General features: G+C 39.9%; 1 protein-coding gene across 2 annotated transcripts in view; it reads right to left on the reverse strand.

The window, feature by feature from the left end:
* The window catches only part of LOC117459018 (protein phosphatase 3 catalytic subunit alpha-like), a 29,601-nt gene extending 18,570 nt beyond the window's left edge, over positions 1-11,031 (reverse strand). For both annotated transcript variants that reach the window (XM_034099848.2, XM_034099847.2), the window contains exons 1-2: positions 10,728-11,031; positions 5,294-5,494 (exon numbers count right to left, since the gene is read on the reverse strand). In XM_034099848.2, the coding sequence (XP_033955739.1) occupies positions 5,294-5,494; positions 10,728-10,782 (256 nt within the window). In that variant the 5' untranslated portion in view covers positions 10,783-11,031. The remainder of the gene's footprint in view (positions 1-5,293; positions 5,495-10,727) is intronic.
* Positions 11,032-17,365: the final 6,334 nt, after the last annotated feature.

Here is a 17,365-nt window from a genome sequence, read left to right on the forward strand (position 1 = left end):
AGAGCAAGAGATCGAATATTCTGTATATATAAATAATACAGCAAATATCTCTATAATTCATTTGATAAAGATGATATGTTGTGTTTGTTAGGATTCCTCTATTAAGATATCAAAGCAGCAAACTTACAGTGAGCTGTATTAATAACGTACTTTGAAATATAGATGTTATGTAACCATAAACACCGCCGTAAATAACAATAGCTGTGTAATACAGATCATAGTGTATGCTTGCTCAAGCATGTGTTGCAACTATGCGCATGCTACGTTATTTTTCGTCTGAATGCAAGCCTTTCCCGACACACTTCACAGCTCATTCCATTGAGAACATTCACAAAGTCACTATAACGAATAATGTGTGTTATTCGACGAGTCTCTGGCCGCTCTCTATAAGCTGAAACACGATGAACTTCACCTTTCACAGTCAACATAGCAGCACAAGAGCATATTAAAACAATATGCATATTCCTCCAGCAAGAATATTTATTACATCCGCATTACAGCACTGCTAATGTTAAAGAATCTGCAGAGGAACATAATGGTTTGAATTCCCCCTGTCCGTAGGTCGTCTCCGGCTGAAAGACCTCTGCAGAGGACTGAGACGCTCTGCCCTCAAAGAGGTAGAAACAGCTCCAACCCCCAGGGGAGATACATACTTTTTTGTTGTTGCAGTGAACACTATGGCTCTGGAGTGCAAACCTACATCTCATTTCCTCACTGCCTTCAATTTTTCATTATCATCTTCCTCTGTCTCCTTCTCTCCTACTCATCCTCCATCTCCTCTCTCTTTTCTGTCTCCCCTATCAGCTCCACAGTGGCCTTCGCCCACTCAAAGCTTAGAGCAACGTGAGTGGGAGACTGCTTGTGTGACTAAAGCAATCACACACACACACGCACACACACACACACACACACACACACACACACACACACACACACACACACACACACACACACACACACACACACACACACACACACACACACACACACACACACACACACACACACACACACACACACACACACACACACACACACACACACACACACACACACACACACACACACACACACCCGTGGAACACCAGTGCATAAACGCCTCATAATATATCACTACACACACGCAGCTGCAGAGACATGCAAACACAACTCAGGCTCACAAAGACATAAAACAGACCTCCACACTCACAAATGCCTGTACACAATACTCGGTTAATCATCCATTTGTCATTCTTAATACATAAAGCCTCCATTTTCCTTACGCTAGTCAAGATGAGGAGCCTTTAGACTTCTTTCTAAATCAATGTGCACTTCATCCAATGTGCACTTCATCCATTTGTCACCTTTGTTTCAGATAAACACTGAACTTGCTTTCAAGAAGTTTGAGATATTGTAACTACGCAAGGAATAAAACTTGAAGTTGTTGCCTGTTACAAATACCTTGGTATCTGGCTTGATGATTGTCTCACTTTTAAACTTCATGTCAATAACCTGCTTAAAAAGCTGAGGGTTAGGCTAGGGTTCTTCTACAGCAGGGGTGTCAAACTCAAGGCCCGGGGGCCAAATCCGGCCCGCGACTTCATTTTATGTGGCCCCACAAGAGCTTGAAAAAAATATGATTTTATTATACGGTTACATGCTACTTTACAGAGGCACGTTGCCCATAAACTACATGTCCCACAATGCATCTCAAATTTGACATTCTCACTGAAGAGACTTGCAATTATTTGCCCTAGACTTCTGCTTTCAGACGTAGTTAATTATGAAGGTATTACCCTATCCGATAATAATCCAACAGAGCCAATAATGTAATATAATACATCATTTTATATATGTTAAATATTTATATATGTATTTTTATATAGTCTTAAAGTTACAACCGGCCCTTTGAGTGCAACCATAATGCGAATGTGGCCCGCAATGAAATTGAGTTTGACACCCCTGTTCTACAGGAACAAGTCCTGTTTCTCGCTTGAGGCCAGGAAAAGGCAAGTCACTGTGACCTTTTTACCTGTGCTGGACTATGGGGATCTGGTCTATATGAATGCACCTGCCAATTGCCTGGTCAAGTTAGATGCTGCGTATCACAGCGCACTAAGATTTGTGACAAACTGTAAAGCATTAACCCATCACTGTACCCTGTATGCAAGGGCTGGTTTGCTTTCATTAACTGTACGGAGGCTCGGTCACTGGTACATTTTTATATACAAAGCCATGTTAGGGAAACTTCCATCTTATATCTGCTCCCTGATCTCACGGAGAATTGTAAGTGGCTGCTGCCTGAGATCGAATGCTGTGGTTTTATTAAAGGTGCCAACTGCTAGGACTGTCTTGGGGAAGACATCTTTTAGATGCAGCTCCTCTGTCTTGGAATAGTCTGTAAAGGAAATGGAAACTGAACAATCTGGTGCCACTAAATGTTTTTAAAGCTCGGTTGGATGCTACTCAATCAGAAGCTATTGGTACCTGTTTATGTGGATGATTATGTAAATGATGCTGAATGATGTCCTTTTGTTGTTCTGTTTATGTTTTTATGTTTCATGTGGAACTTCTTGAGCAGGTCTCCCTTGAAAAAGAGATCAATGATCTCAATGGGATTTATCTGTATAAATAAAGGTTTGAAATGAAGAAAGACATTTAAGCTGTAATTATTTGCACATTTACTAGCACATATTTGTGGGAGATCTGATTGATGTGATCAAAATAAGAGAATAGTTTCCTGCCGTACGAATCGAATCTGCTTTTCATCTTCTTTGTGCTGCTGTCAGGTTGCTTGTTTATTTTTGTACTACTAGAACAAACAGAAGCATTCTCAGTCTTCAGCCTTTTACTCCTCTCTACTACACTCTCAGAAAATAGCATCCTTAAAGGTAGGGTAAGTAAGAATGGAGAAACCGGCTCGAGTGCGCTAGAATTGGAAAGTACACAACCGGAAAAAAATCTGCCCCTTCCTTCAGACTTCCTTACAGAGCCCCTCCTCCAACACGCACGAACGCACACATGACCAATGAGGGCACGAGATAAGTTTGTGCCCCGATGGAAGGCTGACAGGCAGGTAGGCCATCCAGCTATTTTAGCCGGGCCGGCTCAGATGATTGGTCGTGCTTTTTACAGCACTACGGAGGAGGCTGTGGCTCAGTTGATAGAGTGCTGGACTTCGAACCAGGGGGTACCAAGTTCGAGTCCCACTGCATGTCGTTATGTCCCTGGGCAAGACACTTCACCCCAAATTGCTCCTGTGGGGATTGCCCACAGTACTGAGTATGTAAGTCGCTTTGGATAATAGCGTCTAACAAGTAACATGTAATGTAACCACGGCTTCTACAGATGACATTTTTTAATGTATTTATTATCAAAGCATTTAATATATTCATTACTATCGGGATGTTAAGAGCATTCCATGGAATATAACAAAAAGCGTTTCGGAAGTGAATTACCTATCCCACCTTTAAATACGTGATCATCATAGATTTGTAGAAATGTTGTCTTTAGGCATTAATGTCCACTTTAGGATACATCGTTTTTCATTTTGATCATCAAACCTTTACCTGCTACGTCTTTGATTAGTGCTAGTTGGTTAATGGTTAATGACTGTTAAACATCTTACCTGCATGTTAGCAATGTGAATATTTGTAAATGTAGACCACACAAATTGTATTTTTAAATTGCAATATTAGATTTTTTGACCACACAACATGCTAAAAGAAAGCCACAGTCTGGCTAACTTGCGAGCAAACAATGAACTTCTTTCCTATTCAGTAGAGAAGAAGCAACATTAGCGTTTAATTGAAGCCTTGTCTCTAAATATCAGATACACTCAAGTCCCAAATGTACTTCTGGAAATTGTGTTTGTTTCAAAATATGTCCCAACTGTGCAGACCCAGACCTATTTCAGTATTGAGGAAGCTGCTAGATGTTTCACTTTTTTCAAACTAGTTGCTCTTTGTCATTGCCATTCAAAAGGTTTCGCCAATGCTAACACTGTAACATTAAGGCCAAGAAGCTACTAAGAGATGGAGCAGTTTATTAAAGAGGTCATTTATTTTCGGGTTATATCAACTTGTTCTGACTATTTTTCACCTAAGAAATTCACATTGATCTACCTCTACTCTTTCGCTACCCATTTATATATATGTCACTCTCTCCTCAATCGAATGGAGAGAGAAGAGGTCGAGAGATCAGAAGTTCTAATTTAAAAATAAAACATATAGAAACAAATTACAGCTTCCAACAAGGCCAGTGAGTTGAATCGCAACTCGCCAAAACAATTAAATCTAAAAAATATAGACGATAGGAATGTATTGCAGGACTGACACTATAAAAATAAGCTAGTGAGTAGGTTTGGGCTATTGGAAAAAACTTTAGAAATTGCCAAAACATTGCACACTGAAGCTGTGGGTATCAGAAATTAGATTGGCCACCGCTAGTTCAAGAAGCGTGTTGTGTAAAATCGAACTAGTTATAATTCTTTTAACCAGAATGGGAGGCCTTATAACTGGCCCTGGGTTAATAGAGGCGAAGTCCCGCCCATCTACTTCCGACCCATGGGACCTTATTTCGAAAAATTATGTATTGAAGTCAATGGAGAGAGAGATTGTCTTTCGATCCCGTTTGAATTGTGCCACGAATTACACATATGATGTTTGTCAATCTTAAATAATAATTTCCATGTAAAAAAAGTCACAGTTTGTTGTAAAACTGTTGAAATATAAGACTATGAAAAATACGCAACTAGAAATACTACAAATCCCAGAATACCGGTCCCGCATGCTGGCTCTTAGGAACCGACTAACTCCCCTTGTGTGTATGCACAGCTCTCAACGTGCCCAGACTTGGAGTGATTTTCACCTCTTTTAATACTTTTCGCCTCATTCTGAAAGAAGAAGTGAAATGTTCCAACGTGACGGCCGTCTTGGTGTGTGGTGCGAGGTGGGAGATGTAGTTCATTGAGCGGTTTCACACAAAAAATGTGTTACTTCACAGTTTTACGACACATTTTTATTTTTTTGACTTGTAAAATTATCTTTTCGATTGACAAACATCTTATGTGTAATTCGTGGCACAATTCAAACGGGATCGAAAGATAATCTTTCTCTCTCCATTGACTTCAATGCATACTTTTTCCGAAATAAGGTCCCATGGAGGTCCACCGGAAAGGGAGGGACTTCGCCTCTCTATAAGGTCCCATGGAGGTCCCCCGGAAAGGGACTTCACCTCTCTATAAGGTCCCATGGAGCTCCCCCGGAAAGGGAGGGACTTCACCTCTCTATATCTCTGAGAGGTTATTAAATACCTGTGACTGGTGCTTCGATGTCCAGTATAGTTTTCTCTTGACGCAGGATAGCGGCCCCTTCGCTGATGATTTTAAGCGCCACGGCCTCCTCCACGCGGCCCTCCTTGGTGAGGTGGGCCTTCAGGAGATCCACGCGAGGTTTCCCTTCGCAGTCGAACACTTCCTTCATTGTAAGGCGGTGGCTCAGGGGGAAGGGGACAGCTGAGGACAAAGCACAGGCACATGGTGACATTTAAACACAGGCGACATCACGGTTACTATGGCTACTGTACTAGACATCAAACACACAATATTCCTTTTTTTATTTGGCAATGTCTTGAGAGAATAGTGGCTTAAACCACTCATAAGATACACAACATATATTATCATGCAGAAATCATATTTGAGAGGTGGGTCGGAGGTGCAAGGTAAAACATTTTAAGTAAAGCCAATTTAATATACTGGTGGATGCCTTACATACAATTAAACGGCAAGTATATCAGTCACTGGAATTCCTTCACACCTAGTCAGATCCCGACAGTTATTCCAGTACAGACGTGTGGTTACTTGCTAAGTATTTTTGAAGTGCTGGATAAAACTCAGCTAACTTCTAAGCAATCTATTCATCCAGTACTCTCTGTGGATTTCTGAAGCCTGTGGCTATTAAAATGCACCACTCACCTAGATAACAGACTGCATGTGAAAGTGTGAAATCCAACCAAAGATCATTACTACAAACTAAGGTTATCTCCTAGATCTGGTGCTGATCTCAGTGTACTGGGACTACAAGCTTTCAGGTGCAACATATTAATCGACTGATCACCTACTAGTCTCACACAGAAAACTAAGTCTGTAAACAATTCAGATCAACGGTGAATTAAGTCGCTTGACATCGAGTTGCAAAATTCATCATAAAAGACACACTCCTAGTCATTGTGTGAATAAAAACAAGAGCACCACTTCTGGACACTCGGGAAAACATACATGTTGAGTTTTAACATTAACTGGCTGAGTGTTCGGGGCTGAGGGGTGTGATTGCACCTGGCCTGGGCTTTAGCAATTAGTAACAGTACAAAAAGGCACAATAATACAATAAAAATGTGGATAATTGTACCTCAGCAGAGTTTAAAAGGCTGCATCTACCTTAATCACCACATGTGCAATACTGGGATTCCTACTAGATGTAAATATGACTTGATGATTAGTGTGGATCCACTATAACAGTCTCACTTTAACCTTCAGTGAGGCGTGTCAGGCCTTTCTGCTATTTGTGTCAATAATACCTGTCATAGCTGTGAGAGAAGAGAGCTCAACATGTTCACAATTTGAGGAGCAAAGAGGCTTTGTGAAAATAGATGCGTTTGACCTTAAGCTAGTTAAGGAGCACTTCAAAAACTGATCTCTCTTCAGAGGATGTCAACAACCATTTCATTGCTTAGAATCGTATCGTTTAGTATGTTGAGGTAAAAACTGGTTTGTGATTGCTAAATGAGATTTTCTGATGCACCATTTTAGATGTAGAATTAAGAAGTCCAAGCAAGAGTGAGTGTTTTTATTTCCGACAAATGCTTGTTCTGGTGCTGCTTTCAAGTCCTTCAGCTGAGCTAACATAGCTTAGCATAAAAACGGGAAAGGGGTGCCTCTAGTATCAACATAACCTACAAAAATAAAATAACTACAAGGGGCAGGTTTTATTATTTTTCTGTAGCCTTATAATTTCTTAATTATTAATCATTCTTGTTTAATCGTCTGATACTCTTTTGTCATTAACTCTTTTGAGGCTTTAGGTAGGATGTTGTGTTTTTTAGAATTGATAAACCAGTTCCATGCCGTCTATAGAAAAGGAATTTGTTGTTTAGACATAAGCACTTTGTGATTATCTTTATGCTTTTACATGTGAATGCACTTGTGATTGTAGCCTGAAGGTGGACTTTGATTTAATAGATCTATCATGTAATGTAATCATCTTCATCAAGCAGCCTTTCCCCTTTGAAAATGCTACGCAGTAATGTTTACTCTGACCTACTTTTTACTTTTACTGAGCACATTTTCTTGTAAAATATTCTAGTACTCTACTCCATCCCTGCATATATGTACACATGACATAAGCCATCAGAAGCAATATATTCAGGAGTAAGAGTATGCTTGGCAGATTTGTGCATTGCAAACAGGGCCAAGTGCCAAATGTGGAGAAGACAAAGGAAGAGTCTCAAAGCTCAAGCTTAAACCGATCAAAATGCTCTTTAATAATGAATGCTTGACTCGAGAAATCTCAAAGTCGTTGCTCCTGGGATAATGAGGCGGGCCTCAGCTAGTCTATTAAATTGGACACAAAACATTTCGCAGTGTGCAGTGTGTATCTGTGATAGTGATGTGTGCTTTGACACTTTACCAGCTAGTGCAACATACCATACTCAGCACAGTCACCACTCAGGTTTCTGTTAGGTTAATAGATTGTGTGGAAGCATAGCAGCATATCGATACAACTTTGCCAAATATGTCTCACATTTGTATGGGAAATGAGAGGAAGTGAATGAGCCAATAAGCTTTAACAACACTGATTGAAAAGTACATGATAATAAAATGCAAAAACGTCACTTTTTGTGACACACAATACCAATTCAGTTTTAAAGCCTGGCATCTTGTTAACAGTAACATGAAATGAAATTGAACCAATGCATATGCTTTTAAAAGGACATAACACGCTGCTTTTTTGAAGCAGAATGGAGCTGTAAAAGATTACAACGACTTATAATAACAAAATGAAAAAATACAATCAAACCCCTCGACAAATGATCTTTAACAATGAATGTTACAGACACACACATATGTAGAAGTCCACAGATATAGATGTGTGGTAAGATGAAATGAGATGAAAAGCTGACTTCTGCTCAGCACCAGAGCAGAACTATGAAATACGGTATGTTGCCGGGCAACAGCAGCAGCTGACTGTTGGAGTACAGCCAGTGCTGCCACGGAAAACTGCAATTTGCATTGGAGGTTCACATAGATGCTGTTGGAAATGCTCATGTGGTAGACGTCTGTCAAATGTTCCGATCATATTGAGGAGTATAAACCTCTCTATGCGTTAAAAAACAGTTTCCTTAGAATAGTATCTCCATGCTGCATAAATAAAATAAATAATGCTTATAGTAGGTTTTTGCTGCTAATGAGCAACCCTAGGTTCAGGCAGGAAATACTGAATGGCTTCATCTGATTGGACCAACTCGACAGCGTGTACTTATAAGAGCTCTAATTAACATACAGTACACAGACCCAAGTGTCAAGCTTTTAACATTATGTTGCATTGCTTTTTTCCCAACAACACCCTACAGCTCTAACAGCTGGGATATGCTTTACTGTATGTGATGTTTGAAGACGTAAGCAAATATAGTACTATAGTATGTACTTATGTTCTGACTAATGTTACATGTATATATAAAGGCAGATCGGTTCTGCTAAACCCACCTATTGCTCCATCATAACTATAAATAAACCATCAATATCAGCTCAACTGTTGGAACCAATCGGCTATCTTGGCTAATTAGCTCCCGGTTCAATCCTTGCTACTGTGGGAATGTGTGAGCCTGTTGCAAGGCCTGTTGACATATTATGTCTCGGTGCAGTGATTTTCACACTGTTGCGTAATTATTTATTTAGAAAAGTATTTTGAATACCTTGAAAGAATAAAGGAGACACATTCATGTACTGCATTTCAGAATACAGCGACTGACATGATCAAGGACCTTCTACTGTGCTATAATAAAGTAAGATAGTTCACAGGTATACTAGGCCTCATACCTAAAATAACTGACCTGAATATGCCTCTGTATGCCCACAGCATGGTGGGTGACAGTACTGAAGAAAACAAACTGCACAGACCAGCAGTTATTGTATCTCTTTAGATATGTTGTGTCAGGTAAAAATATGTAAGAGGAAAGAAAGGAACGAGGAATTGTGGTTTAAGATTAAAATAACTTCATGGCTTCAAAGTTCAGTAGTTTTCGTCATGCGCCACACATTACAACTGTAAGAACTGTCTGTCTCTACGCATCAATTCGCTATTGTCTTGATAGCTTCCTTTAATCACCAGAAGGATGCATTATTCAGTTTATTGCATCAAAGTTGTTTTCACTTTACTATTAGGGTAGGAATGTGGACATAAGTGAAAAGTGATATGCATGTGTTGAAACGATTATCAATTTTGGACTGTAAAAAGGAAACCATCAATGTAGATTTGGAAGACATGGATGAAGTTATGGAGCCATCAGAGGAGATACAAATCAAACAAATGCATATGATAGTGTTTCAAACCTTGCACAAAACCCCCTAAATGTTACATGACCATGTTACAAAAGCAAAAGTCTGAGTCAGAAATCTTGGCTGCTTTGCTGATATAAAACCTTACTTTGACATATTTCTAGAGGCCTGGATGTCAGTTTATTTTTGCCAAAGATATAACCACAATACTTCCGTGGTTGTGAGATCCTGCTCAAAACAACACCTAATGATGCCATGAGACCAACTTTACAGACATTAGGACAAAGGACAGTGCATCATTTAGAAGACAATACAGTTCCTTATTTCACGGTTCAAACCGGTTAGTCGAAATACATATTTTTCCAATTGTAACAGCTTAAACATATTGTCCCTGCAGTCATTGTCACAGATTAGTAACAGTGCAGACTTCCCTGTGTTTCCACAACTCTGAAGCCTAAAGGACAAAGTTGTTAATGCTGACTGAGCTACTCGGCCATTACAATAAGATACTGAATGTGAATATATTCAGGCTCAGTGCTGACTGTGAGCTGATCCATGCTCCAAATGAGTTATGGCACAACTGTGAGCACTTCATCATCCTCCATTGATCCTCAAAAGAACATCCTTCTTTTCATCTACTGATGCGGCTTTTGGGGTTCCTTATGGACCTCTTCTCATGCAATTAAAACATGACTCACTCCCGGTAAAATATAGCCCCATTAATGTCAATTTCATGCACTCTTCCTCTTCCACTGGCCCTGTCAAAGCCTGTGAAATCCTGCTGCATCACTGCCACAGCTCCGACCACAAGCTCGGCAATTCAGCTGTTTTCCCCCCATCATGCCTACCCAAAGCCAAAAGCCAGGCTACAGTGAAATCGTGACAGCAAAGATTACAAATTATAAATAAATGTGTGCAATAAAAAAAAAAAAGATATCCATATTTTTCGCTGCATTGCTGCTTCTAGCCCGATCTTCGCGGGGGCTGTGCAGCAAGAAACGGATTGTTTATCAACATCAAAGCCCCAGCAGCCCACCATCACCGCGAACACAACCTGATGGCCGCATACACCATTAATGCACGACATGAAAAATAAAGGCCAAACATCAAGGGGAAAAAACCCGAGGACTTAAACAGTGGAGATGTTATGTAATATCTACAGCCATAAGCAAACGCAAAATGTAGGCTAACTTACATTTCACCATCCTATCGGTGGCGTTTAAGACGATGTCAGCGTTAGACATCTTCATGGGCAGTTGCTGTCTTCGAGGCTGAAGCGGGGTTTTCTCTCCCTCCTTTCGGGGTCTACTCTCGGTATTTGTTGTCGAAATGCGACTGGTGCTGTGGCATCACTTGGATGATGCGCCCCCTCCGTGCGTCGGTGCTGCGCCGGGTAGGACTGCTGCTCCCCAGGCAGGCAGGGATGGATGCTGGATGCTGGATGCTGTAGGAGCTGCTGCTGCTGTGCTAAGCTGTTAATGTGGGGGAGGATGCACGGAGAGAGAGAGAGGGGGACCGGAGAGAGTGAGCGAGAGAGAGAGAGAGAGAGAGAGAGAGAGAGAGAGAGAGAGAGAGAGAGAGAGAGAGAGAGAGAGAGATGTGCACTATCCCGACATGGCGGTGAAGGGAACTCCCACGCAAATGTTTCACGGGACTGCCTGATGCTGCCATCAGATGGAGGCTGAGACGGGGTTGCCCCCACGCACGCACGGTGCGCCATGTTTCAGTATTCTTCAAATTTCGGTACGCCCGAAAATGAGAGCGGATGGGCCTTGGTTCCCAACATGTGTCATTCATGATCACTACACGAGCTCGTTATGGTTACAGGCGCGCAAACGTGCACGCAAACGTCACTGGCGTTTTTTGTTTTTTTTCAATGGTGGCAGGGACATTTCAGGTGGTGGCGACAAACCATCAGGGTGTGCAAATTAAGGGACTCCAGCTGGCGACCCAGAGACATTTTGACCTGCAACAATAACATTTGAGCTATTCTCGATTTATTTTTGCCTCAGATTAGCTATAAACACATGTTCTGAAGATCACACAAAGCCAACGTCAAAATGGATGATAGCACAAACGTGACTGCTGTCGCCTAAAGGGCAGAAACGAAAGCTGGAATTGTTTTTATTTGATGTTATCATTTGTTGTTAAATATATGGAACGAATGGTGGTTTTAGTAATATATAGATTTTGATGATGGCTAGTGGAATTTCACAAGTAGGCTAGCCGAATAGATATGTCATCCCATATGGACTGAAAGGAAAATAATTGACTTTCACTGAAAGCCTCTGGGAACATCATTTCCCATGAAAGGGTAATTAATTAGCATACAATATTTGTGGTCAAAACAGATGTAATTCACAGCTTACATTTTGAAATAATTCAAAATGCTTTTAGTGCATATTGATGTTTTCAGATGATCAGATAATTCACAGTCAGTGTGTCATAATGAGCTCAGTGCCTCTTGCAGTTCCTACTTATCACCAATGGAGGCAGTGCCATTAACTCTGCTCTTTTCATGTTAGCACAAATGTAGCCATTTTATTATATTAATGTTTATGCAATACATCTTCTCACCTGCATTGATTTATCTAAACAGATGCAAAAAGCTCTCAGTTTCAGCCTTGCATGCACCTAAATCTATAAAACAGAACAAATCGATATTGTGAAGGAAGGAAGCGGGGTCGTTCACCATCCTGAAGGTCGATTGTTTGATCCTTTGGCCCCTCAGAGTATGTTGATATGTCCTTGGCACAACCATTGATATGTGAATTGTTATGTGTATTGCTCCTGATGAGCAGCCTGTGGCACCTTGTATGGCAGCTTCTGGCAACAGTGTGTGAATGCTGACTTGTGCCGTAAAGCGCTGTCAGAGGTTGCTGGACTGGAAAAGTGTTTACCATTTTGCTATGCGACAAATGCCTGCAATCAATATTTTTACTACGAATAAGGCCAAACTAGGAAACACATATTTGTATTGGACTTTAGTGCTTCTTCTGTTTTATTGACATTTGCTGCCTCGTTTTTCAAAAATAAATCAGAGTTTCTATTTCATGTAACCAAATGACTTCAAATCAATGGGAATTGTATTTCTACACTCGAAAAGTTTGACACACCGCTTTTTTCTAGAATTCCAGTGTTTTTCACATTTTATAAGAATATTGTTTCAAAGATTGAGCAGTTTCTTTAGTGAGTTTTTCCTTTCTTTTAATTCGATACGATATTAATGATTCAATTCAAAACCTTTATTTATCCAGGTAAAATCCCATTGAGATCAATGATCTCTTTTTCAAGGGAGACCTACAGCAGTAGGTCCCACAAGAAGACATAAAAACATAAACAACAGAACAACAAAAGGACATCATACAGCAAAATGTACAGGGATTACAATTGACATATTTAACCACATGTACAGGTACCAACAGCATCTGATTTTGTAATGATCACAACAAGGCTGACATTTGACTTGCGTCACAGCTTCCATTTTATAAGAAACAATGTATTTGATTGATTTCACAAATGTGTAGCTTATATTCAAAGTGCAAAGTCGAAGTACTATTTGTCAGTTACCACAGAAAACCTAAATAATCCTAGGAAATGTTGGAAAGCAATAAAATCGATATCAACCGGTGAGATCCGTAATGAGCTACCTCCGTGCCTTACCACAGCATCTGGCCCTATATCGGACAGGGCTACTATGCTCAATTGCTTTAATGAGCATTTTGTGTCCTGTGGTTCTCTATTTGAATCTGTCACTAACTCTGCTTCTGTGAACACCACAGTCTGTGACTCTGAACAACGTGGTCTGGAAAACCCTTTCAGTTTTACCCCTTTTACTGTCAATGTTGTTCATGAAGCCTTATCTAAGCTAGATCCTAGGAAACCCGCTGGCCCGGACAACTTAGAACCTTTCTTTTTAAAGATAGCTGCAGACTTTATTGCTCCACCTCTTACTTCTCTTTTTAACCTCTCCCTCAGCACAAATACAATTCCAAAAGTATGGAAGTCTGCTTATGTCTTGCCTTTACTGAAAGGAGGGGAGGCAACTATTTTAAATAACTATAGGCCAATCTCTAAATTGTCAGTTCTGGCTAAGGTTCTTGAACGCCTAGTGAGTGAACAGGTAAAGGAGTTTTTATGTACAAATGACATCCTGTCTAAACATCAGTCAGGATTCAGAAAGAAACACAGCACCATCACTGCGACAATGAAAGTGGTGAATGACATTACTAGTATTTTAGATAATAAGCAGAGTTGTGCAGCTCTGTTTATTGACCTTTCCAAAGCGTTTGACACCGTTGATCATCTCATCTTAAAGCAGAGACTACTCAGTATTGGCCTATCCAGCCATGCAGTGGGGTGGTTTGTGAACTACCTCTCTGAAAGGTCCCAATGTGTTCATTTTGATGGACTGTCTTCTGATTGGTTAAACATTTCTAATGGTGTACCACAAGGTTCTGTTTTAGGACCACTTTTATTCTCCATATATATTAACAGCGTAGGTGATAATGTGGATGAAGCTACTTTACATTTTTATGCGGATGATACTGTGATGTATTGTGCAGGTCCCACCATTAAGGAGGCTGTTGTTAAATTACAGGCTGTTTTTAACACTATTCAGACTCAGTTCTCTGAATTAAAGCTTCTTTTAAATGTGGATAAAACCAAGGTAATGCTCTTTTCTAAAGCTAAAAAGACACCAGAGCCTGTTTTAGATATTGTAACTACGCAAGGAACAAAACTTGAAGTTGTTGCCTGTTACAAATACTTTGGTATCTGGCTTGATGATTGTCTCTCTTTTAAACTTCATGTCAATAACCTGCTAAAAAAACTGAGGGTTAGGCTAGGGTTCTTTTTCAGAAACAAGTCCTGTTTCTCGCTTGAGGCCAGGAAAAGGCTAGTCACTGTGACCTTTTTACCTGTGCTGGACTATGGGGATCTGGTCTATATGAATGCACCTGCCAATTGCCTGGTCAAGTTAGATGCTGCGTATCACAGTGCACTGAGATTTGTGACAAACTGTAAAGCATTAACCCATCACTGTACCCTGTATGCAAGGGCTGGTTTGCTTTCACTAACTGTACGGAGGCTCGGTCACTGGTACATTTTTATATACAAAGCCATGCTAGGGAAACTTCCATCTTATATCTGCTCCCTGATCTCACGGAGAATTGTAAGTGGCTACTGCCTGAGATCGAATGCTGTGGTTTTATTAAATGTGCCAACTGCTAGGACTGTCTTGGGGAAGACAGCTTTTAGATGCGCAGCTCCTCTGTCTTGGAATAGTCTGCAAATTAAATGGAAACTGAACAATCTGGTGCCACTAAATGTTTTTAAAGCTCGGTTGGATGCTACTCAATCAGAAGCTACTGGTACCTGTTTATGTGGATAATTATGTAAATGATGCTGGATGATGTCCTTTTGTTGTTCTGTTTATGCTTTTATGTTTCATGTGGAACTACTTGAACAGGTCTCCCTTGGAAAAGAGATCAATGATCTCAATGGGATTTTATCTGTATAAATAAAGGTTTGAAATGAAATGAAATAGTCAAGTACGTAAAGGATTTTATAGTTCTTAGTATTGGTAATAGTCCTATTTTTTTCCCCCCCAGTTAAAGTGTTTTTGTAGCAACTTCCTTATACGTATAAAAATGGCTGGGTTCTTCATACAAATAGAAGGACTAATATCCAATAAAAACACACATTAAATTGGAGCTATTGAACAGAAATTACTTACAAAAATGGCAAAGTTCAAGAACAATATTCATACAAAACTGAAGAAGCACTAAATCCAATTCAAAATAATTATTCAAAAAGCTATTACATCCAAGAATGTTCAACTAAAAAACAGCTGCAAGTCAAAGGTCACTGTGACCTCACTAAACCTGTTTTAAACCCTGCCTTATAGGTAAAACAATTTAGTGATGACAAAAATGGCTCATAGGATAAAATGATGAAGTGGTGATATTTTGGAAAGACATAGTAAACTGCAACTTGACTGATGAGCGGAGGAATACACCCATTAGGCAGTAGTCCTAATTTGATTCATTTCCATCACCAGTTGCCAAAATGAACAATTACTGAAAGATGTAACTGAATTACTTACAACCTGCCTTAAACGTTATTACTGATAGCTGAATCTGCATCTCATCATGTTTTGTTTTGTTACCGCTATCAGCTACATTACATTACACGTCACTTGTTAGACGCTTGTATCCAAAGCGACTTACATACTCAATACTATGGGCAATCCCCACAGGAGCAATTTGGGGTGAAGTGTCTCAGGGACACAACGACATGCTGACTGCAGTGGGGTTTGAACCTGTGCTCCCCTGATCCGAACACCAACGCCCTACTCCACTGCGCCACACGCCTGCCATCGTGTCAGTGCTGTCAATGGATCAAAATACAAACTTGCTGATACAAAATAGGCCTTCATCACTTTAGGGTCCAACTTTCACCAAAACACCTGCAGGTACATCCCAATGTTTAGAGAAAAAACACAGATTTAAATGTCAAACTGGAAACCAAATTTTTGCAAGAATGCTCCCTAAAATTACAAGTATAATTGTGCTTAATGTAGGCCAACATGCGGTGCCTATAATTACAGAAACTACATAATCATAATTTAGTTCTCTTTTCTTTTCTGTAAATACTTTATATTTGGTTTTCAGACTAAAGATGTGTTGGATGTTAAGACTTGGATGTATGCACTTTTTGAAGTAAACCATTTAGTTGAAGCTGTACTGTAAACCTGAAGGGATGCTAATGTGAGCGTGGAAGCAGATTTAAAAATGTTGATATAATGCCGATGTTTGAATCAACACTTTTGAATTTAAACTTTGGTGACTACTTTCCAGAGGTGGGAAGTAAATAAGTACATTCAAATACTGTTCTTAAGTAACATTTTGAGATACTTGTACTTTAATCGAGCATTTCCATTGTATGCTACTTCGTACTTTAACTTTAACAATTCAGAGGTAAGTCCTGTGCTTTTACTCCACTACATGTATTGAATGCCTTTAGTTACTTTACAGATCTGGATTAATGATGTGAAATATAATCAAGTCTTAAATCAGACTTTAGTTCCACTTAGTAAATTCACAAGCTACAATACAAAGTCATTCAAACTAGCTGCACCTTTACCAGCTTTGATAACACTGTAATGATCAATCATTATAAAACATATCGTATACATTATTCTGAAATGGACCAATCTGCACAATGACTACTTTTACTTGTGATACTTTAAGTATATTTTGATGCTAATACTTTTGTACTTTTACTTGAGTAACATTTGAATGCAGGCCTTTTACTTGTAACAGAGTATTCCTACACTCTGTACTTCTACTTTTACTCAAGTAGAAGATCTGAGTACTTCTACCACCTCTGCTACTTTCCTTCGGACAAAAACGCTCCTTTGAAACACTTAAAGCACATGTGTCAAACCCAAGGTCCGGGGGCCAAATCAGGCCCTTGGTGGATTTAATATTTATTTATTATTATTAGATCTGGCCCACCGGTATATTGCACGCACACCTTCACTCCATCCTGAGGGTCTCCTCCGCTCAGAGCCTGAGCCCAAACATTGATGAACTTGCACCCAAGATGAGATGCCAAGTGTCTGACTTGAACTAGCATCACAGCAGCACACTGAGTTTCCATGGATGTTTCCTTCTGCACTTTTTCTCGTTTGTTTTTTTCTTTGAGGGAAATAGTTTTGTTGAAGCTGATGTTGGCCTGTGGGAAAATGTAATCATAAGAAATGACTCTGGAAATGTTGCAGATAGAGCCATAAGAAATGAATGCAATTGATTAGTTAATGTTTAATGT

The sequence above is a fragment of the Pseudochaenichthys georgianus genome, chromosome 14, assembly GCF_902827115.2.
Source record: "Pseudochaenichthys georgianus chromosome 14, fPseGeo1.2, whole genome shotgun sequence".
Lineage (NCBI taxonomy): Eukaryota > Metazoa > Chordata > Actinopteri > Perciformes > Channichthyidae > Pseudochaenichthys > Pseudochaenichthys georgianus.